Genomic DNA, 24,530 nt, shown 5'->3' with positions numbered 1-24,530 from the left:
AGGGGGCGCCCAGCCGACCCGCTGAGTGTTGCTAGGGTAAAAGTTTCTCCGACGGCTGTGCACGCGGCGCGCACACACCTAACTGGAATGGATATGAGCAATCACTCGAAGAAGAACTGACAATTATTTCAATCCTTCTGGGCACAAGGGAGGTGTGTGGGATTTCTATTTTCTGAGTATTATGACATTTTGCTAACAACAGAGATGACAAGACACAATTATTTCTTGTATTCAGAACTGTGGAAAGACCAATATTTTTCTCATTTGTGGCAGGAGAGAATGTGGGGAGAACTGGATTTTGAACCCCTGGAGGCTGAGACCTTTGGATTGAAATTTTGTTCAGGCCCATCTCTGAGACTCCATTCTCAGGAAGGAAGCTTTGTTTACCAGCAGAATATCTTCTGCTTTATTTTACATCTTCGCAGTAAGTTTACATAATGTCAGAACTTAATGAGATGCTTTTAAGTAGCACAGAGATTTTACACTGAATTGCAGCTGTAAGAGTTTCTGATGTCAAAGTAGATGGGGAAAAAGCCTTCTTTGTGATTAAATAAAAAGTACAAGTCTAATAAACTCACATTTCAGGAGAGCCAATCACCCAGCTGCGGTCCCGACTTTTCAGACCACCGAGGCTGTCTAGCCGATCATCTTTTTCCTCACTAAGACTGCGCTTAGTTGGTGGTGTTTTCCTCTCTTCATGGATGGAAAGACGTTCCATACTGCTGTACACCTGCATATAGCAAAAGCACTTAAGTTCCATCTGTATGAAGCATGTAGTAAACAGTCCTGCAAGTCCTTATCTAATCAAACGGTATTTCTCTCCCGGAATGGAAGTCTGGTTTAAAACCTGAACTTGGCAATGCTCTTTGATTAGCTAATGCAGGACCCAACACAGACGTGACATGCTCAGTCAATGTACACCGGGGAGAAGGAAAGAGGCAAGATTTGGAACTGTCAGATATGTCCTTCTGCTGTAATACCTGCACTCAGAGATGCAACTGTGATGCTACAAAGGCCATTTTTATACTAAAATTTTAAAGAAGTTGCTTCAACGGGCTCCACAAAGTGCTGAAGGCTCAAGGCAGACATCTAGACCTTGACATCTTACCACACAAACTCAACTCTGCCATTAGCACCCTGCTGATGACCTCATTTCATTACTGTGATTCTATCAATATTGCCTCAAGTTCACTAAACCTTTTCCAACAAAAGAGTCTCGCCCTCTTTAAGGAATTTGCTGTGCTGCTCACAGCTCAAGCAATGTGCCTCCCTCTGCTGTACAGTGATATTTTAAATAATTAACCAAACAACAACAACAAAATTCTTTTACAGCTTTTAAAACTGTATTTGATTATGGACCTGATTTTCATAAGATGAGATTAATAAAAATGCTGTTATTAAAAATTCAGCACATCAACAAGAAAGCTATTAATAATTTATTTGGCTAAATTGTCAGACAAGCTTTTCAAAATATAAAGAGCTTTTTATTCTTCCCATTCTACAGATGTTGCAGCATTTTCTAAATCTAAACATAAACACAAATTGCAGTGGACTTTCTCTCTTTGTGCCAAAAATACCAACCAGAAGTTGCAGCCTAACAGACTAATTGCTATTCATAACAGGGAGATAAGGTGGAAAAGGAAATCAAGACCTAATTCTCAGGTCCAATTTCAGTCTTATAGTGGTGTAAATCAAGAGCAACCCCGCTGAAGTTAATGCTAGTTAAAGCCATTGCGATACCTGAGCCAGGTCCACAGAGAAGACTGGATAATATTACAACCCTCGAAGTACTTTCAAATAGGGCAGTGAGATACTCTCTTTCACTGTTATAAAGAGGACAGTGATAAACTGTTCTCCTTGTCTACTGAAGATTGGACAAGAAGTAATGGGCTTTATCTGCAGCAAGGGAGATTTAGGTTAGCTATTAAGAAAAAACTTCTAACTACAAGGGTAATTAAGTTTTGCAACAGGCTTCCAAGGGAATCCCCATCACTGGAGATTTTTAAGAACAGGTTGAACGCCTGCCAGGGATGGTCTAACTTTACTTGGTCCTGCCTCAGTGCATGGCACTGGATGTGATAACTTCTTGTGGTATCTTCCTACATTTTTATGATGCTATGATATAGGAGTACTGTATGTAACTCTTATTAACTCTAACAGGTCCATCGAGGAAGGAAGATGTCTTAGAGTTTAGAACATGTTCAGGTCTGTTTACATGCATGGTGAACAGCATTTGGACCGCATGTGGAGCCTGTCACAAAATGGACTTGGGTTTTTATTTAGTATCAATAGTAGACCTATTTTGAGACCACTTGAACCCACCTGTTATTTCAGGACAACCTAGGATAAATGCTGCAGTGCTACCATGCATACAGAGTCCATTACTGAAGATAAACTACTGCAGTACAGACAGCTGACACAAACCATGGTGTACTGTCCTTTCTGTCTAAAACGCTTAACTTCAATGAGTGTTAAAGACTATGTGGCCCCATCATATTATTTGAACGTTGGTTTTTTTGAAGGGCAACTTATGACTTTAACAGAAAAACCAAAATAAGACTATGATTTTAAACAAACTAGTATGCTCTTACCTTACTGAACCGTGGTGAGCAAGATGAGAACTGCCTAATTTCTACACGATCATCATCATTTGTGTCTTCATCTTCTTCTGAATCTAGGTGCTGGTACCGTTCCGAACGAGCTGTGAACAAGGACACAGACTGCAGTATAATTAACCAGCACCTAGACAGTTCATGCCCTTTGAACTTTCTATAAAGTACGTCAAACAGAAACTGATACTCTCAGGATCAGTCTGCACATAGCAATTCCTATTTGTCTAGCTGCAAATCTTGCCTTTCGTAGAGCTTTGAGTATTTTTGATCATGCAGAATATCTTCAGTAAAACTGTGCATGTGTGCAAATAGACTTCAAATATACACACCGTTTTGCTCTTCCTATTCCTTTAAACATGCACAGACTGAGCCACGTTCTCTGCATTGCATCAGTCAGAAAGGGCTTTTTTCAGGGGTTATAAACCTCAGTAAACTAGTGCTTATGATAGTAATGCTATCTCAGTTTTCTGATGTCCATATAAAGATGCTCTGTGACATGAGAATTCTCCCCAACAGAGGACTCATGCCATGGTATCCCTCTACCCAGCTAAGCATGCCTGGACATTTGTTGCTGTGTGCAAAGCTTGTCAACTGGGAATTGCTAGAAAATTGCACTTCTATCCATGGGGACTGAGCTCCATGTGCCTGCACCGTATCCCACCGTCTCTGTCCCAGAACCAAAGCACTAGAGCTTGAGGTCTAACGTGATCACCCCACTGCACTAGGGAGCCAAGCTCTATCTAACTACAGTATTACAATGTATGAGTTAAAAATGAGTTAAAAACTAATATCACCCCAAAACTGTAGGGTGGAAACATGCACGTGGACTGGAAGAGTCATCGCATCTGATGTACTTGATCACAGCCATCATTTTAACATTACCCAGCACAGTCATGTTCATGTGAACAGAAAGAAGGGAGGACAACAAAAAAAATCATACACAGCTAAATACCTCTATGAATGAAGTAAAGAATTTCCAAGGCTCTTCTGATAATGCTGTGGCCGACAATGGGTTATAACTAGGCCACCAATACCAACGAAGCATGGAATAATTTTCATGCAATTCTCATTCAGTTCCAAACTCACTCCTCTCTTGGGACTCAATATAGTACTTTTTACAGAATATCAATCAAATATATTTTATTAAATTGGTGATAATGGTTTTCATTAAGCAATTAACTACATATAAGAAATATGGCCCACGTTAAAGATGACAAACTCAAGCTGAGTCAGAAGCTCTTTTTCCTTACTGTCAAAGTAGCTAGTGTCATCCTCAGATTCCAGCTGTGGAATAAATTCTGCTTTCTGTCGAAGTAATCCATTCCAGTCCAGATCTTTAAAGAACCGGTGCTGTTTCACCTCAAAGGCACTACCTGAAAGGAGGGTATTTTTCTAACATTGCTCTCACGTGTCAAAAAAATGCTCAAGGCACAGGAGAAAACACAAAAGTACACTCATCTAACACACACATTTTCTGAGAATCACACAAAACTAAACTTGGGTTCTTTGCCAGTGTTGTGCTGACAGATAAAAACTGCACAATTTACCCCCTTTAATATAAGCACAACACATGCCTACATTGGCTGGGAAGCAGCATCTCCAGTAAACTTCTGCAGCATAAGTCTCAAGAGTGAGAACAAATTAACCTCTTAATTAAAAACCTTTAAATGCTATCTTGTTCACAACAAGTGTATGTGCACAGCTTTTGACGTTGATTCAGCAAGGAACTTAAAGATATGAGTAGTTCCATTGAATTCAAAAGTATTAAAATTAGGCACATGTTTAAAAATATCTTCTTGAATCACGACCTTTGTTGTTAAACTCTGGAGCTTGAACACTCAGAAAGAAAAAAAAGAAAGGATCATTTGCCTGCTGGGGTGTGGACATTTTAAATGAAATCACTGCTCATAAAAGGTATCACATTTGTCCACAGAAAAGGCCTGGTATGAGTGAAGAAAAATAAGGTTTGTTGGCTGAAAGCAAGGACACCCACTGTGGGGTAGTTTTAGTGGAATAGAATCTGTCCACCAGCAACTGAAATAAACCGACCAATGCATTTTACATATAACAAAACACAACACCCTTACGGTGGCGATGACTTTCAGCCACCACTAGTGGGGCCTGGATTTGAGCTGGTGATCTCTTTCTTTATGAAAGGCTTCACTTCACATGACTGATTCTTGAGCCACCCAGCCAGTAAGGGTACACTTTGAAATTGTTCTCTATTTGCATTTTTAAAGGCTACATATAAATTGAGTTACTAATTTCAAATGAAATGTGAAACAAAACCAAACCAAACACAAAAAGTTAGTGAAAAAGAGAACAGTGCCATGAAGCTGTAGGGTCAGGCAGGAACTGTTGAAACTGGAGTGTCATGTGGAAGGAAGTTAGCTACATGCATCAATGGTTCCTTAAAATCTTAAAAGAGAAAGTGCTAAATTGCAAAGGCTTAAATCTGACCATTCATTGCTTATATATAGTCTTAAGCACTTTACTTTTCCCAGGAGACTTCAGGTTCTTGGATTTTAGGGGATTACACAGCAGAGTGTGTACCGCTAAAGAGAAAAGTTGTCATTTTGTTACGCTCACAAGTGCTCATCAACATGGAGGGTCACTGTCCTCGTCAAAGAGAATTTCATTCAAAATCTGTTTAAACAATATTCCGATTGAGACACAAATCCCTGACAAATCCTGAACTGGAGCAGTCAAAATATCTGTCTAGTGAGGTTATGCTGTGATATTTACAGTGAGTCAGATTGGTGAGCAGACACCTTTTCTTCTTTAACCCTCAAAACAATGGCATTTTTCTGACACGTGCAGTTTTCACTCTGATTCTGATCACTCTATCCACAGGGACAGAAAGCTGTTCAGACCATCACTAAACTCATTGCATACTATTTCACAGCACAAAGCCAGCATTTCACAACAGTGTAGCAACTTCCATTGGCACTGCAGCTTCTTTTATTGCTTTTGGTTAGTCTTTTCACAAGAATACGCCTGTACCTGTTCCCAGTCTTTCTAGAGGGTTTTGACAGAGAAGTTTAGATGTGAGGTCCTGTGCATCTGGTGGTAATGCTTCATCCCCTTCTGGCCAGGCAATTTCATCTAAGGAGATAAAGCAATATGAAAAAGGCAAGTCATGAAATCCACAAATGTTTTTACAGAAAGTAGTATGCTATACCATAGTATGATTTGAATGGGTTTGCATTCAGCCACATGAGTACTTAACATAATTCAAGCACTGACATTTTCCAAAACGCATAAAAATTCAATATTAACCATAGCTGCTATCAGCGTAAACGGTAATTGTTGGAACAAAACTGTAAGAACCTTAATACATATGAAATAACGATCTTTTATGATAACACATAAAGAACTACTATGGTGCAGCTGTATTTCATGCCTACACATTTTGGGTAACAATTTTATTAATCAATTTTAGCTCTTGCTTCTTGCAAACTCTGAAACTCGCTTTCCACAAATATTTGCTTAAAATCCACTGTTTTGGTGAACATTTGAGAATAATCCTTTTCACTTGAATACTCATGGAAAGTGAACACAAGCAAATCAATTAATAAAAACAGAATCAATCAATTTTCTCCAGCATTTGCCCAGCTCTAGCCATGAGATATGGGCCAATGGGCAAACACTTTCACTACCCAAGGCAAGAAGGTAACTAACACAACAGTGTTTATTGATGTACTCTGTTGCTTTTATACGTTATTTTTATTACATTTCTGTAGCAATGGACCAATGAGCCCTGTCCTTTATCTACACGGGATAACCAACAACAAAATAAACCTTGGCCTGCTAATCGGCTTGTTTTTTTCAAATGCAAACACATCACTTTCCACTCCCCACAACACTAATTTCTTTTATAAGCTGAATTTCTCCCTGCTCTATGCTTATTGACAGAGTTTACATATATATATACCAGCGGTTCTCAAACTGGGGGTCGGGACCCCTCAGGAGGTCGCAAGGTTATTACATGGGGAGTCGTGAGCTGTCAACCTCCACCCCAAACTCTGCTTTGTCTCCAGTATTTATAAATATATTTTATATATATTTAAATATTGCCTCCAGTATTTATAAATATATTTTATATATATGTTAAATATATTAAAAAGTGTTTTTAATTTATAAAGGGGGTCGCACTCAGAGGTTTGCTATGTGAAAGGGTTCACCAGTAAAGAAAAGTTTGAGAGCCACTGATATATATAGATGACATTTGGTGAATGTTAAGCAAGTCAAGAGCTTTTAGCAACTGTAGTGATTTACTAAAAAGGAAGTGTGAAACTAATTCTAATACTGAACAATTAACTTTGATTCTTATGTAGTCTTTCTTCACTAAATTACAGCTGATTTCAATATTTTCATGCTCTCTCATAGTGAACTGCTAAAGGTAACCCCTCCAGAGACAGGATAAACAAACATACCACTGATCACTTGTCCAAACAGTTCTTCCGGTGTGTCACCAAAGAAAGGGACAGAGCCAACTAAAAACTCATACAGGATAACTCCCATGGCCCACCAATCCACAGGCTTTCCATAACCCTGTCGCAAGATCACTTCCGGAGCAATGTATTCTGGAGTCCCACATACCTGAAGATGGACAGACAGAAAGGAAACTTAATTGACAAGCTGCCATACTTGGAAGCCAGCTTCCTTCGACCGAATTCTTTTTCCACTGTCTCAGCTGATTTTTGTGATTAACACATCCCTTGCCACATGGAAATATTCCACAGTCAGTGACAGTCAGACTAGATAAACTTGCATAACCTGTCAAAGATCACCACATTCAGCATTTGTATGAATTGCCCAATTTTCCACCCATGGCTTCGGTGCAATTTAGAAAAGAACTTTGCTAAAGAACATTATTTGTGCAGAATCATATGTAAACCTTGTGATTCAAGTTTCAGCTTTTCATCATTCAACACACACCACAGTGTCAGGGAGTTCTACAAACCCTTTGATTCCGTCACAAAGGGCCCCAACCCAGACATCTAGGCACACGCACCTTCACAGAGATTATTGCAGGTTTAGGTTTTAAGTTTATTATTTCATCAGTTTAACTGCATTCAGCACTTACACCACTGCATGGGGAGTGATGTATCTATCTGAACCGTGATCATCAAGTTACCTCTGTCTGCAATTTCAGGTCACAAAATCTTCTCTTATTGCAAAGGGCATTAAACACTCTCAGTCTATACCAGGGGTCAGCAACCTTTTGGAAGTGGTGTGCCAAGTCTTCATTTATTCACTCTGATTCAAGGTTTCGCGTGCCGATCATACTTTTTAACATTTTTAGAAGGTCTTTTTCTATAAGTCTATAATATATAACTAAACTATTGTTGTATGTAAAGTAAATAAGGTTTTTAAAATGTTTAAGAAGCTTCATTTAAAATTAAATTAAAATGCAGAGCCCCCGAACTGGTGGCCAGAATCCGGGGCACTGTGAGTGCCACTGAAAATCAGCTCACGTGCTGCCTTCGGCACACGTGCCATAGGTTGCCTACCCCTGGTCTACACATTGAAAAAGAAAAGTCTGCAAAATGCTGCGGAGATTCACTGATTCAAAGCTGTAATTTTTTAGAAAAACATTTTTCAGCTTACCTGTTTATCCAGGAACTCTCTTGCATCTTTCTCAATGTGCCCCTCATAGAGATTAGTTGTGAGACTCATCAGCCCAATTTTAGAGAGTCCAAAATCTGTTAGTTTAATGTGACCCATGGATGTTATCAGAAGACTGGGAAAAAGAGGAAGGAAATTAATTCAGTATTCACTGCTACAGTTTCAGAAAGCTAGAAAGCTTTTCCTTTCCACCAAGAGAAGTGGGTCCAATAAAAGATATTACCTCATCTAACTTCTCTCTCTCATTTGAATAGAATGAGACTGTAAGATGTCATTCTTTCCATGCTTAACTGCTCAAATAAGACTCTTAGGATTAAATGCTGTTCTGGCTTTCAATCCAACATCCTTAAAATGATGGGTTTTTGTCAACTTTTGTACCTGCTGTTAGGATTTGAGAGATTGTTGCTGAATCAGGGCAGAGATATCGGTTTGTTTTCGATGCACCTGCTAAATATGCCATAGGAACAGCTTAGGACATACAAGGGATCATTGAGCTAAATTTAGGACATGTTCTGGGATGCAGTGACTCTAAAAAAGAATTGGGGGTCACAGTGGATAATCAGCTAAACATGAGCTCCCAAGTGTGATGCCAGGGCCAAAAGGGCTAATGAGATCCTGGGATGCATAAACGGGATTCTCAAGTAGGAGTTGAGAAGTTACTTCCCTTCAGTATTTGGCACTGGAGTCACCACTGCTGAAACACTGGGTCCAGTTCTGGTGCCCACAATTCAAGAAGGATGTTGATAAATTGGAGAGGGTTCAGAGAAGAGCCACCAGAGTGATTAAAAGATTAGAAAACATGCCTTACTGTGAAAAACACAAGGAGCTCAAGCTATTTATCTTAACAAAGAGAAGGTTAAGGGGTGACTTGATTACAGTCTGTAAGTACCTACATGGGGAACAGATATTTAATAATGGGCTCTTCAGTCTATCAGAGAAAGGTATAACATGATCCTACAGTGAGAAGTTGAAGCTAGACAATTCAGTCTGGAAAGAAGGCGTAATTTTTTCACTGTGAGAGTAATTAATCATTGGAACAATTTACCATGGGTCGTGGTGGATTCTCCATCACTCACCATTTTAAAATCGAGACTGGATGTTTTTTCTAAAAGCTCTGCTCTAGGAGTTCTTTTTGGTGAGTTCTTTGGCCTGTGCTATACAGGAGGTCAGACTAGATGATCACTTTGGGCCTTGGAATCTATGAATGCATACTGATGTGCATCATGGCGGGGGAATTACTTTTTAATGATGTTAGCACAGATTGAGATCTGAAAACAAGAAGTTGAACCTATCAAGAACACAACATTATAAACTTAGTCTTTTCAAGACTAAATAAATTAGACAAGACTGGCTATTTGCCTATAACATCCACTGCTTTAGTTAAAGCAGCAGAGAATCCTGTGGCACTTTATAGACTAACAGACGTTTTGGATCACGAGCTTTCGTGGGTGAATACTGATACTTTAGTTAGTAATTATACTTTTATCATGGAGATCTACAACTACATATTTGAACCTGAAAGGTTCAAAACATACTTGTCAGGTTTTAGGTCACGGTGGACAATGCCATAATTGTGTAGGTACTCCAGCGCCAGCACTGTCTCTGCAAAATACATCCTGGCCATATCAACTGGTAGGGCTCCAATATTCTTTAGGAGTGTGGCACAATCTCCTCCTAGAAGTAAATTACAAACATAGCACACTGAAAGGACATATGAATACTAAGCTACCGTAGCAGCAACACCACAACATTAGATTGGAAGAATTTCTACCTCCTTAAATTCTCTCTACATTAAAGGTTCTTACTCTTGGTCCTGGATTCTGAACACAGTTTAGAAAATAATTTTAATTTCCATAATGCCTTTTTAATTTTCTATAATTTAAATCGCTATAGTTTCTGTAATCCCTTTCAAGATCTAAACGCATGTCACAAACCAGACAAGTAGCTCTTCTGTACGGAAGGGCAGCAATCAGCTGGACAAGCATAGCAAGCTGCACAACAGCATGGGACAGGGGACACTTTTGTCAATGACATTTTGGCAAACTCCAGCTCTTTAAAAAAGCAGTATGATGCCATTGAGGTCTATGGACAGTGAACAGTAACAGCATTTCTATGGCTTCATCTGAGATGACACAGGAGAGGAAAGTCCACAGAATTAAATGTATCTGCTTTCGAAAGGACGACGACTAAGGTGGGTTTGTCAACCTTGATGCTGAGACTACTGAGAAATGCTCTCTCCACTTTAGGGAGCACAGGTAAAGTCTTCTTGCCTTTCTAGGGGAGCAGTCCAACTGGCTCCAGTACAACTATTTGTTGAGAAAGGCAAGCAGGATTTGGCTCAATGATTGCATAAATTCATCTTCCAGGTTGGAAAGGAATCTGGGACAGAAGTATAGTTTACACTCAGCCAGCCTTTGTGGCTATATTATTTCTTTTCTTTTTGCTGCTTAAAGAATGTTGCATCACAGATTTAACATGATCCTCCTATTTGCAAATAAGAATTTACTCTAAATTTGTCAACATGTCAATCAATAAATTCTGTTTCAGCTTCACTCATTAGTCAGAAACACAATAGCCATAATTCACATCTCGCAATTATTCAGCTAGCCCAAACACAGAAGCCGGGCATGGGAAATTAGTTCTATGCACCAATGAAAATATATTATTTACAGTAAGATAAAACTTTAAAACAAATCCAACTAATATTCAAATTAAATAAATTAAGTGGAAGAAAACAGGAACTAAACACTTATATGGAGATATACCTAACTCACAGAACTGGAAGGGACCCTGACAGGTCATCAAATCCAGCCCCCTGCCCTCACCAGCAGGACCAAGTACTGATTTTGCCCCAGATCCCTAAATGGCCCCCTCAAGGATTGAGCTCACAACCCTGGGTTTAGCAGGCGAATGCTCAAACCACTGAGCTATCCCTCCCATAGATGTTCTTCATCAACTTCCTGTTATTGTACAAATGCTCTGCTGCTTGACCAGACCTTAGCATTTCTGTTCTGGATCTTTTTAACCTTACTACTAACCAAATCATGGGCCAGATCATCCCCTCCAATAGTAGTATCCCCAGGAGAGCTCCCTGTTAGGATGCCTCTGCCGTCATTCCCCTACAGAAACCTTCATGCTGTCTCTAGCCCCCCAGCAGCTTCCCTGCTCATGGCTCTGTGTTGGCGCAGCTCCACTGCGGCCAAGCTATGTTAGCTGCAGCTCCATTGGTACCCACAGAGTGGGCATTTTCCCCTGCAAGGTACTACAGCTCCAGGCTGGACTGACTTTTCTGACTCATCTCTGTGATGTGGTCCAGTCAATCTCCACTCCCTCCCCACCATATGGAGTTCAGACCCACGGATCACCCTTCATAGTATCCAGGAACAAATTGTGTTCTGGAGGTGGCTGAAATCCTCTTCTGTGTAGGCATGGGCAGACCCATATGTGAAAGGTCTACCAAGGTGACATCTAGAGAATACGATCTAAGCCTATTTTGGCTGCAACATTCGATTCTAGAGGGCAATGGAAGGTGACCCTAAAACCTCAATCTGTAAAGCACTTGGCGATAATACAGCATGAAAAGCGTTATATATACAATAATTACTACCACTCTGCAAAATTAACATGTTTCAAACAATAAACAATCAATAATATAACCAGATACTTTTCAAGCCTGAGACAAATACCTTCCACATACTCCATAACCATGCAGAGGTGGCGTTTGGTCTCGAAGGAGCAGAACATACTGACTACAAAGGGATTCTCAGCAAAGGTCAGGATGTCTCTCTCCACGAAGGCCTGCTGGATCTGGTTTCTCAAAATTAGGTTCTGTTTGTTGATCTTCTTCATGGCAAAGCGCTGGCGGGTAGTCTTGTGCCGCACCAAATACACAGCCCTAGAACACAACAAAAGGGTTCCGATCTTCAGTTTGGACCGTTTCAGAAACAATGGATTGCAGGTCATTACATCACATACACTGATAGGTTCCTGCTAGGTTTATCTATGACTACATAAAACATCTGTCATGTCAAGTGTTGCTACAGAAGAGGAAATCTATGCTTTTCTTCAGAGTAAGAAAGAGGGAAGGCTGGTCTTCACAGGCTTCTCCAAATACGTAACATTCTCAGCAGAGAAACTAGCTTAGCCTTAACCAAGGAAAGCTCTAGCAACGTTATGAGATTCTTGCATACTAAAATTAAAACAGCAATTCCTCTGCCAGAAATAAGACTAGGGCCCTCTGAGATTACACCAGAAACCACACATTCCTGTCGCATTTTTCAATGTCCAGACAATAAATCAAGAATGTAGCACACAATCCTGGGTATATGTAGGGGCACATAATTTCAATATAATTTCAACATAATGTTCATCATTTCAATATTTATTACAATCACCAGTTAACTGAAAAATGACCTAAAATTAATGGGATCAGTGCAACTTCCTTCCGAGCTCTACAAGTTAAAGAGTTTGATTAGCTGTAACAACATAATGCTGCAAGATTTCCTGTGGTAAAATATCATTTTCATTTCTACCATTTGCACATCTTTATCCGCACATTCATAGTACAGTTTGCAAATAAGGTTTTCATTCAGTTAGCTTGCTCTATTGAATCAATACTTACTCCCTTGTCTCTGGAGTGGCTTGTTGTAGTCTATCTAACATAGTAACATATCAGTTGGATAAAGTACGTAGTACATATAGCAAGGATAGGACTTTGAGCAAACCACCTCTAGCCTTTTAGGGTATGTCTACACTACAATTAGACACCTGCGTCTGGCCCATGCCAGCTGACTTGAGCTCATGCAGCTTGAGCATAGGGGCTGTTCCATTGCAGCGTAGGTGTTCAGGCCCAGGCTGCAGCCCAAGTTCTGGGACCCTTCTATCTTGCAGGGTTGAAGAGCCCAGGCTCCTGCCCGAACATCTACACTGCAATTAAACAGCCCTTTAGCCTGAGCTAACTGGCATGGGTCAGCCACAGGGGTCTAACTGCAGTGTAAAAATACCTTTAGAAGGATGTACTTGAAAACACGGCTCTACGTGGAAAAGTGACTGTAAAAATGGCACTTTCTTATCTAACCAACTGGGTCTCCAATCTGCTCTCCCCTTTTTCCTTTACTGACTAAAATACGTTTTTATTACATTTTCATTTAATTCAACAAAGTGCTCCAGCACATGCTTAACTTTAAGCACAGTGCTTAAGTCCCACTGAAATCAATGGGGCAGCACAGGTATACCTGAGGGTAGAATTTGGTCTGCTGAATATCACTGGTTATGATGCCACAGACAGAAAGAACCCAAATGGCGTTTCAGAGATTCACAGATTCCAAGGCCAGACGGGACCAAGATCATCTCCTATAGATCTCCAAGATCTCCTCTATAACACAGGCCAGAGAACTTCCCCACAATAATTCCTAGAGCAGATCTTTTAGAAAAACATCCAACCTTAATTTAAAAATTGCCGATAATAGAGAATCCACCACACTCTTGGTCCGTTGTTCAAATGGTTAATTACTCACACCTTTGACAAATTACATCTTGTTTCTAGCCTGAAAATTCCAGCCAGTGGATTGTGTTATACCTTTGTCTGCTAGACTGAAAAGTCTATTATTAAATACTTGTTTCCATGCAGGTTTTTGGACTGATCAATAATCTCTTAACCTTCTCTTTGTTAAACTAAATAGATTGAGCTCCTATAAAGCATGTTTTCTAGTCCTTTGATCATTCTCCTGGTTCTTCTCTAACCCTCTCAAATTTATCAACATCCTCCTTGAATGGTGGACACCAGATCTGGAACCAGTTTTCCAGCAGTTGTCGCACTACTGCCAAATACAGAATTAAAATAACTCCTCTACTCCTACGCAAGATTCTCCTGTTTATTTATCCAAGGATCGCAACAGAGTCATACTGGGAGCTCCTATTCAGCTGATTATCCACGATGACCATCAAATCTTTTTCAGAGTTACCACTTCCCAGGATAGTCACCCATCCTGTATGTATGGCCTATATTCTTTATTCAAGAGGTACATATTTACATTTGGACTTATTAAAACACACTGTTTGCTTGCCCCCTGCTTACCAAGAAATCCAGCTCACTTTATCAGTGACCGGTCCTCTCATTACATACCACTCCCCCAGTCTGTGCGTGATTGGCAAACTTTATCAGTGATGATTTTATGTCTTCTTCCGGGTCAATAATAAAAATGTTAAATAACGCAGGGCCAATGACCTGTTCCTGTGGGATCCCTCTAGAAACACACATTTGATGACTATTCCGCCTTTACAAATACATTTTGACACCTATCAGTTAGCCAGCTTTCAATCAATTTAACATGTACTGCCTTAATATATCTGCCTAGTTTTTTAATCAGAGTGTCATGTGGTACTAAGTCAAACGCCTTACAGAGGTCTAAGTATATTACATCAACACTATCAGCTTAATTAACCAGACTTGTCATCTAACACTTCAAACTCTGGGTTCTTTGGGTGGAGCTGGCAGTTGGAATTTTAACTTGTAAACTGAGCAAATCTGTTAAGACACATTGAAACATTAGGAAATTTTTACACAGCAACACTTCACAGTGCAATTACACTTTAACGTCTAGTTTTAATAAGTATTGAACTTATGTCTGGGTATGTGGTGCTAACAAACAAATGCGTTTTATTATTATATTCTTTCCTGTAAGAAATACTATAATGTAAACAAAACGTAAACTACATGACACCATTACTCATAAAGATAATTTACTGGATAACACATGTCATACCTCAGTTGTAACCTCTCAAATGTCACATTAACCTATCGTATACGAGTATGTTTAATTTTATCCACATACCGTGAAGGCGAACTTAGCAGAAAAAGATACAGCATAATAGGGCTTGAGGTCAAAGTTGTAGTGTAATATAGCAAGCAGCTGGCATGGGCATATCATGAATAACAGCCTGAAAGGCCTAATTCTTTATCAGGTGGCTTGACAGCAACATCTTCTTGAAAAGCAAAATGCTAGACACAAGCTTAAAACCTTACCCATAAGCCCCGTTGCTGATTAGCTTAATGTTTTCAAAGTCCTCTTCAGAGGGAGTTTTCTTTGACTGTAGAGGGGCCCCGCGACTCTGAAAATCAAGAAGGGATTTTTTTTTTTCTCTGCAATTCACCAGAAACTAGCCTACTTTTAAAAAATGTACTTCCAAAAAATTAGCTGCTGGATAGAAAATATGAAAATCATTTAATTTTAGTCCTGAATTTACAGGAAAAAAAACAAAAACAAAACTATTTTCCTGGAATTTTTATTTTGTAACTGGAAGGTCTGTATGTATGTGTTTCAAATATTTGGTGGCATAATATATTTTATATTTACTCCTTTCCCTTGACATGCTATTAGAAATGGCTGCCACATTTAAACCACTATCATAGTGAAATCTGCCATTTAATTCTTCATATTAAATACATTACATTCTGATTTCTATAAGTCGTAGATCCATTCCCCTTCTCTGGTAGCCTTCTAATATCCTTCTGTTGTGTAATGAAGGATGTTTGTTTTTTAAACTACTATGGAACTCAGAGAAGCCTTTGAACACTGACTTTCTGATAATGCTCAATAGCCTGCCAGGACCCACAGTATTGATGAAGCTGAACTATTTCTAATAACAATATATGTTATGCTTTTTGAGTTACTTCCACCCGAGGAGCTCAAAACTGACAGACACTGAGGCAGAGACATCAGGTGACTTGTTCAAAGTTACACAGGAGGTCTGTGGCAGAAATGGGAACAAAATCCAGATCTTCTGAGTCCCAGGGTCATCCTTCCTCCCGGTTTTATTCTTATACTAACCAGGATATTAGCTGAGAAATGTTGAGTTCCTCAGCAATGGCAAGTCATGTTTATATTCTCTCATTTTTGTTGAGCACTTCCAGCACAGATCATTTTGTACTGTATGCAGTCATACTACAGACAAGCATAATTTACTTTACGCTGTAGACTGAGGTGGGATTTTCAAAGTTCCTAAATTATTTAGAAGTCAGTGGGACTTATGTTCCTAAATTACTGAGGGCCAAATCTACAAAAATACTTAGGTATTGCAAGGCTTAACCCCGAGGTGCCTTGCCACCTAGTTGAATCCAATCCTCAGCCCTGAGTTATGCACCCAGGTGGCAAGGCACCTCGGGGTTAAGCCTTGCAATACCTAAGTATACATGGAGAGAGTGACCTGCCTCAGAAGCCAGCTAGCAGAGTGGGGAGCTGCCTAAGCTAGCCAAGAGTGAAATACAGAGGAAAGGTGCCTAACTGATGGGCCACAGAGAGGTACCTCCCTCTGCTTGGGATTTTCAGCTGTGAACCCCTTTTCTGGAGTTAGCACCTAAGCTAGGTCAGCCGCTCTGGTAGCCTGCACTCTTGAAGCTGAAACCCAGATCTTTCACAAGAGAGAGACCCCAATGTCATTATACTCAACAGCTCAGTGGTTAGGGCATTCACTAGGGATACAGGAGACCTGGATTCAAGTCCCTGTTCTGGACCAGGGACTTGAATCCACATCTCCCAGGCCAGGTCTACACTGCGACTTTAAATCGGTTTAATGGCCGATATACCGATTTAACGCTGTACCCATTCACACGACATCGTCATTAATATCGAGTTAAACGGCTCCTTAAATCGATTTCGGAACTCCTCCCAGACGAGAGGAGTAGCGCTAAATTCAAAAGTGAAACTCGATTAGGGTTTGTGTGTGTGTGATGGAAAGTCGACATTATTGGCCTCCTAGAGTATCGACCGCTTTTAGACACTGACTGCTCCTGGTCCCGCAATCCAAAACTGCGGATGCGAGTGCCGGTAAACAGGAAAAGCCCGAGACCTGTAGAATGACATTCCTGCTTTCACGTGTCCAGCCTGATCAGCACTGGTGGCGATGCAGTTCAAATGCAAAAGTAGCTCTGCATTGAACTTACGGGAGATACTAGATCTGATCGCTGTATGGGAGACAAATCTGTTTTATCAGAGCTCCGTTAAAGAACAGAAAATGCCAAAGCGTTGAAAAATAAACTCCAGGAACCAGTGGTGCGTGAACAACCGTACGGGAAGCCAGAGACTCAAAGCGGATGCCCATAGAGGGAGTGAGGGAGGGGGTAATGAGGACTACAGCTACCAGTCTCTCCACAGCATGCTCTGAAAACTATTTGCATTCTGGCTGAGCGCCCAATGTCTGTAGCTTAATACACGGTGTCGTTTGCGTGGTTCACGAACAGCTCGGTCAGTCTCTCTCCCCCCCCCAGCACGTGAAAGAGAAGTAAAATAATAATTCCTTGAGTACTGTAAATGTCACCCTCTGTGCTACTGAATGCTGCTGGCAGAGAGTAGCGAGGTGTTGAACAACGGTCAGGAATAACGTTTGTGACCAGGTCCATGATGCGCTGGCTATGGCGTTTGCTCAAGCACGCCGGAAAAAGACGCCAAAGGTTGTCTGCTGCCTTCACAAAGGGAGGGGTGAGGCTGTACCCAGCACCACCCGGGGCAATTGTCTACCCCATCAGGCACTGTGCTCTCAACCCGGAAGTGGGAACTATGGGATAGCTGCAGGAACAGCTACCCACAGTGCACCGCTCCTGAAATCGATGGTAGCTTTGGAACCATGGACGCAAACAATCGATTTCGTGATCCCACTGTGGACACGCTAAACCGATTTTATTAGATCGTTTTGTAATATCGGTTAAGCTAATCGAATAATACGTGCACAGTGAGACGTACCCCCAGAGTGCCCTAACCATTAGGCAAGGGGACATGTATTCACACACACAAATTCCTGACCTGTATTGTTTTGTGACAGGTATCATGTCTTGGGCAGACTCTGAGAATGCCTATGGGATCAGGTTCTGCTGGTGAGACAGGTAGGGGCAAGTCTACTTTGAGAATCTTGTTTCAGCACTGCTCAGGCTTTGGCTTCAGCCAGGGCTCTGAGTAGTTTGTTAGCTGTGGAGGTAGCATCAATGCTTGGGTGGCTCTGCATGTGCCGACTGGTGGAAATTTAGGCACCTTGAGGACTTGGGCACCTGTGGGGCTAGGTGGCAGCTGAACAGTGGTTTTAAGGATGTTAATGGCACATAAATGGTGGATTTAGCTGCCCAAGTACCTTGGAGAATCTATCATATAGGCACTTTTGAAAATTCCACCTCGCATCAACATGTAGTTTGCATCCCTTGGAGCCCTGGAGCTCCCCCCTCCTCCCCCCAAAACCTGGTCTTTCCCTAATAGATCTTTTAAATAAATTGGCATTTCTGTTACACAATCAAAGTGAAACCTACAGATCTAAGCAGCCTGGAGAGATAAATGGCTACATTTTTCCAACAAATCATTAGTAAATCCTTGTCTTGGGAACCTAAATTCATTCCCCAAAATTCTTTACCTATGTCAACACATTTCTTTCCTTAGCCCTATTTTTATTAATAGTTGTAAAAAAAACCCATTGTCAAGCACCTTGATAATTCCTGTCCACATTCGTTTGCCTCTATCAGTTGCCCAGTTATCTTTAAATACTTCTTTACTGTATTTAGAGAGCTCTGTCCGGTTGCTAGAAGCATGCAAGCTAGCTTTTTTAAGTATTTTTAAATCATTTACCAAATAAATGTTGTTAAAATTATTCAGTGTGTTGTTATATACATTGTATTATAATCTTGTTTTCCTAACAAATCTTTTACCATTGTATTAGACTGTTTCTTTCTAGGGAACAAATAGGTAGACAGCACAAGTATATTGCTTTTGTACCTCAACTGAATCATCTGTTTCTGGAGTGTCTGGACTGTCATAGCTATTCAGCTGGGCCATTTCTGCAAACAACAAAGAACGACTATTTATACAGGTCTCAATATATAATCTGTTTCTATATTACAAAGAAACAGTATTTTAGGAAGTATTTGTAGATGTTAGAAAAGCACATTTCTTCCTTTCCTGCAAAAATGTTATACTACTCCACAATAGTCATCTTTAAAATCTTGCCAGTTGTTTTAGGTAATGCCTCATACAAAGACAACCATTATCCTTACCTCAGTATTTTGTAGCATTCTAGATATTCCCTACCACAAGGATAAGGAGTTGTGAAGCACCTCACAGGATCAATCCCACATCCAAAAGGCAACAGGCTAGAAGGGTATTGGTATCTAAAAGAAATCTCTAAATGGATATAACAAAATCACTGACATTTCTACAGTTCCATTTTGTAGAAAGAACATGAGGCACCTTGACATCTTTGCACAATTTTTTATAGGAAATAAGTAAATGAAAGGTTCTCTCAGGGATCAACAGAAACATCACTTTATATCAGATTTCAACAGATACAATTAATTAAATTGCATTCAGTAACCTCTGGTGAACATTTTCCTAAAAAGCTGTTCATCTGATGTTACTTGTCAGCCTGTCACTCTGCAGTTCTGACAAATATTGCAGAAATCAAGCTAAAACTGCTTCCACAAGAGAAAAAGAAAACCAAAGTTCAATTACTGCCAAATTCTGTAGCAACTTCCAGTCTCTGTGGCAGGTTTTATTGTTGTTGAGCCAAGCATGGAAGCAAAATTTGTGCCAATAAATATCTCAAAAGAAAAGAGATTAAACGATGTTAAAAAAACAGAGATGAAATATTTAATTGTGCAATAACTCGCTGATTTCAAAGATTAGATTTTCTGGGGCTCTGTGCCCAGCAGCATATTAGAAAAATCATGAATTTTACCATATAGAACACTGAGGTCTAGAGGGGCTGCCAGACCTGCTCAGCCTCTTCCAGATCACCCCTGAGGAATGGGGAAGGAAATAGATTAAGAGCATGTGCTGGACAGAGATGGCTGGCCAGGGTGCCCAGAATGTCTGGATCATTTTATTTGTACCCTATTATAATGATAATCCTCCATTAGTAAGGATCCTTGATATTTAACCCCCAAAAGGCACTATAATTTGACGAACTCTCTCAAGCTTTGACAAAAGAGATAGCAAATAAATTTTTAAGATCTTTTAAACATTTGCCAATGTTTAACATAACGTACAATATTTTTATGTCTGTATATGTAAAATATAGTGTAAATTATCTCCCTTTACAACAACAGGTTTTTTGAAACACGGTTCAAGTTAACAAAAAAAATGTAAATGATTAAATGCCTTTTGGGGACCAGAAGTATAAACTTCTGCATCTAGATCCATGGTTCTCAACTGCGGCCTGCCTGCGGCCCAGCTGGCACACAGCTGCGACCCACGTGACATCTTCAGAGTCATACAGATAGTATATATATTGTGTGGATGTGGCCCACAGAACAGAGAGAGCTGCATAAGCGGCCCACAATGATAAATAAGTTGACTACCACTGATCAAGATGAACTCTCAGAAGTATAGACTATACCTGTCATATGAATTTATGATACTAACTCACTGACATCACATTTAACAAATACTCATTCTAAGTATACCTATTAAAAAAACCCGAATATCTACACTATTCGTTGGAGGGTTAACAAATGCTTCATACAACATGGCAACGCTTTTGCAGTCTTAATGCTCTGAGTTACCCAACAAGGGAACAGAACACCTTCCCACTCTTAAACTTCCCCAGCCTCTAACCTCTCTCTCCTGTCTCTCCCACTGCACCCTCTCACCCCTGTGGTTATCATGGAGACTGTAGGCTCCTTGGGCAGGAATTGTCTGTACTTTTTTGCCTTGCATAGCAGAGAACATATTATCAATGCTACAAAAATGATAATAGTTCTGGCCCCTCATGCAAAGCTTGAGTAAACAAACTTTGCTCCTCGCAGGACCAACACAAAAGCTAGGATAATAGACTCCTCTCCAACTCCCAAACTGGTCAGTCTGTGTCTGTTAATACAGTCTTTTCAGTGAAGCAGGATCTGCAGACTCCTGCACTACTCCGTCCAAAATGCAGGGATTGTGGCCAATTGATCCACTCAGATAATGACCCTGCTACTCCCCTGCACCTATACACAGACTCTATGGCTTTGCAGCATTCATGGTGGGGGGCTTTAGAATCCCCCCATGAGGTCCTTCTGTGTAATGGAACTGTGCTGGTTGTGCCGCAAATTGAGCCTTTTTATGGCTACTCCACACCTCAGGGATTTCACCACAGAGTGCTTAGAACAGATTAATTAATCCAGAAATATGACTGTTCCATGGAGCAGGCAAGAACATTAAGTGTAGCAAAGGAGAATTCTGCTATCTGTACAGTGGGTTTTACTCATAACAGGGCTTTTCACTGCACACACCCACTAATCTCAGGGAGAATACTGCAGAATGCCAGGAAACATTCTAAAGAACCAGATTCCAACTTTCTGAGCAAATACAGAAGTAAAAATAAAACAAATAGATTGTCTGAGCTGGCAGAGTAGTAGTAAAATATAACAATACTGAAAGGACAATGTCAATGTACAATCCAAAAGTCAGGTTCAGTTTCTGTTTTTTTTAAATAAAGGCTAACAAAACCTAATAAGAATTCAATTTAAAGTATTGTTCTTGAAATTTCAATGAAAATTTTGATCTTAAACATTTCTGTATTGTGCAGTAAACCTCAACAACTGAGCATTTGGCAGTGCCTTTGAATCATCAAGTGGACCTGCTATAAACAGTAGATTACAAACAAAAACAGCAGTCTAGTTTCACTGTCAAACACCAAAGCATAAATGGTTAAAAAGTAACACAGAAAGTAACAGGTAATTAGAGGGGGAAAGGACAGTTTAAATTTTGAGAACAGCAATAGAGGACGAGATAAAAAAGGGGCATGTGAATTAAAGGGAAAAAAATTCTCATTTAACAGATCGACCAGTGAAGATGGCTGATATTTGATATTTGGAAAGGCTTTTAGCCCAAAGGATGCAAAGTAAGAAGTTCTCACCCTCCAAGGGATCCCGGGTAAGGCCCAGCTGGCTGATAATGTAACGAGGAATGTCGCATTTAATTCCTTGCCCTTCCTTGGCATGACCTTCAGCAGCTTCTAACAGATGGTAGAACTCTTCGGGATCAAACTCCTAAAGTGAAAGAGTAAGACCAGAGATCTGAGTGATTTGATTCCAAAATTAAAAGAGAATTTGTTGTTGTTTTATTGCCCACAGAGAAGGAGGGGAAAGGCACGGTTATTGTTAAGCTTTAACATCTAGCCTGCTCAAATATATCCAAAACTGATTCCAAGGCCCAATTACGCTGCAAAACACCTTCAGTCACAAGTATACCAACATGATGAACGCAGCCTCCTACTCTAGAAAAATGTAAACCATTAGATGTATTCAGAGACTGTGCTGGATGGCCATATCCCCAGATCAGCTGGCCTTGCCAATGAACAGAGACAACAGGGATGGTAAGAAAACATTTTATAAAACAAAAGTTGGCAGTAGGGGATTTATGCAGTAGGTCATGCTACCTCAAATATTTAGCTTGCCCCAAGTTCTTACGTTGTTACAATCCATGATGTACACTATAGGAACAGAAGTTTTGAGGTGAGGAAACACGTGAAGTTTTCTGCCATCTCAACATGGTAGAAAGATGAATTAAGCAACTCAACAGCAAGCTCCCATCAAACTTAATTAGCTGAACAAACATTCTACGAAGGCACTAATCTTGTTTCAAACCATGTTGCATGCAGTTACGAATTTTAGTATCACAGAAGATTTCATTTCTGTTTGTCAAACTGCTCTAAACTATTAACCTGTCAGTGGTGACTAGGACCACTTGATAGATCAGATAGGATGCATATGCTTCAGCTAAGACAGTGTTGCTAAAGTACCTTTAACTCTTGATTTGCAAACCTCATTGTTTCCAGTGCTGGACTCCTGTGCAGAGACTACCAAATTATTTTGAACTGAGTAACTGTTTTGTACAGTGGATCAGTGATTGGCATCAAACAGCACAATTTACCTGAAAAAGTGCTTAGCAAGACAGGAGATGATCCAAAAAAATCAAATAAATCCCCAAACCCAAAAATAAATACAATTAGAAAAACCAAGAGAGGAGAGAAAGTGGAGGAGGAAAAGGGTGCTTTTAAAATTGTTAGCACCTTGGAGCAAAGACCACTTCTTTGTTGTACAATCCATTCAGTGACGAGCTCAAAGTCAGCACTAAGCAAATAATAGGCTATAGTGCCAAAGGCAGCAGCGAGTGAAGGAGGTGAGAAGTGCCTATGACTTGGCTAGGAAGAAATCATTAGTGATCTTAGTAAGAGCAGCAGACAGGAACTAGATCAGAGGGAGAGTTGGTGGAGACAAAGTCTACGCACTGTGAGGCCCAGACACAGGCAAATAGCAGGAAAAGGCTAGGGGGTAGGTGGAGTGGGAGGTAGGGAAGGATTTTTTTTTTTCAGGATAAGACTGACCTACTTGCTGGGAGAGAGAAAGTAGCCAGTGGATAGATAATAGTTAAAGTTAACAGACAAGGAAAGGATGGAAGAAGGAGTGGGGAAGAGAGGTGGAATCAACAGAGCTCAACTAATCTTTTTAGTTGAAAATACTTTTAAGAGATCCTCTAAATGTAGTTTTACATAACCGAATGGCATAGCCTCCTGCAGCAGTGTTCCAGTCTGCAATATAATACCACTGTCAAAAACCAGTGTTAAATTGCACATTTTCCCCAAGAGACAGTCTCATTAGTAAATAACACGCATTTGAAAAATGTGTCTACTTAACGTATTTACCTAAGAGCCCGAATTGCTGCCTTCAAAGCCCAAATGCTCAGCCCTTAATAAACTATATACATTTTACAGTCTGGTAGGTAAGATTTAAACATTAAATAACCAAAACTGTATAAAACAATTAAAATCCTTTACACTCATTACTCCAATTTCCTCACCTGATCTACATGCTCAGTCATTTCATTTTATATTGAAGAAGCAGGAGTCATATGAGTGGCTGGATATAACATTTGTTTCATATGAAACAATTTTAGTACATTTTGTACCATTTAACAGCACATCTGGTCTGATGAAAGCACAGCAAAATAAAAGGTTAAGTTATAAAAATGGGTGAATTCACATGCTCTGAAGTGTAAGAGAAAACTGACAGCCAAACTATTACAATGGAAAGCCGTCTATTAGGATACTCTTGCTCCCATATACAGTATCAGATGGAATGCTAGCACTGATGGAACTGTGATCAGTAGAATAAGATAAATAACTTTTTTTAAATGGTTAGGTAGATAGACTGCTTTAAAAACACAGAGAATACTAAAATAGAGAACTGTACAGTATTTATATACTTTGGGATCTTGCCACTTTCTTTCCAGGGCTGTCACTACAAGCTTTGGAGTTCATTACTCAAATCTCAGA

The 24,530-nt window shown here is 40.1% G+C and overlaps 1 protein-coding gene across 6 annotated transcripts in view; it reads right to left on the bottom strand.

Annotated features, from left to right (window-relative positions):
• MAST2 (microtubule associated serine/threonine kinase 2) overlaps window positions 1-24,530 on the bottom strand; it is a 368,160-nt gene that overhangs the window by 26,299 nt on the left and 317,331 nt on the right. For all 6 annotated transcript variants that reach the window (XM_075067585.1, XM_075067581.1, XM_075067582.1 and 3 more), the window contains 11 exons: window positions 22,113-22,245; window positions 18,995-19,056; window positions 15,268-15,353; window positions 11,930-12,138; window positions 9,779-9,917; window positions 8,226-8,358; window positions 7,049-7,214; window positions 5,616-5,717; window positions 3,863-3,985; window positions 2,592-2,701; window positions 579-730 (listed from right to left, as the gene is read on the bottom strand). In XM_075067585.1, the coding sequence (XP_074923686.1) occupies window positions 579-730; window positions 2,592-2,701; window positions 3,863-3,985; window positions 5,616-5,717; window positions 7,049-7,214; window positions 8,226-8,358; window positions 9,779-9,917; window positions 11,930-12,138; window positions 15,268-15,353; window positions 18,995-19,056; window positions 22,113-22,245 (1,415 nt within the window). The remainder of the gene's footprint in view (window positions 1-578; window positions 731-2,591; window positions 2,702-3,862; window positions 3,986-5,615; window positions 5,718-7,048; window positions 7,215-8,225; window positions 8,359-9,778; window positions 9,918-11,929; window positions 12,139-15,267; window positions 15,354-18,994; window positions 19,057-22,112; window positions 22,246-24,530) is intronic.

This window comes from Chelonoidis abingdonii, chromosome 7, assembly GCF_003597395.2.
Source record: "Chelonoidis abingdonii isolate Lonesome George chromosome 7, CheloAbing_2.0, whole genome shotgun sequence".
NCBI lineage: Eukaryota > Metazoa > Chordata > Testudines > Testudinidae > Chelonoidis > Chelonoidis abingdonii.
The sequence above is the reverse complement of the archived record's forward strand: the minus strand, read 5'-3'. Positions and strand labels throughout refer to the sequence as shown.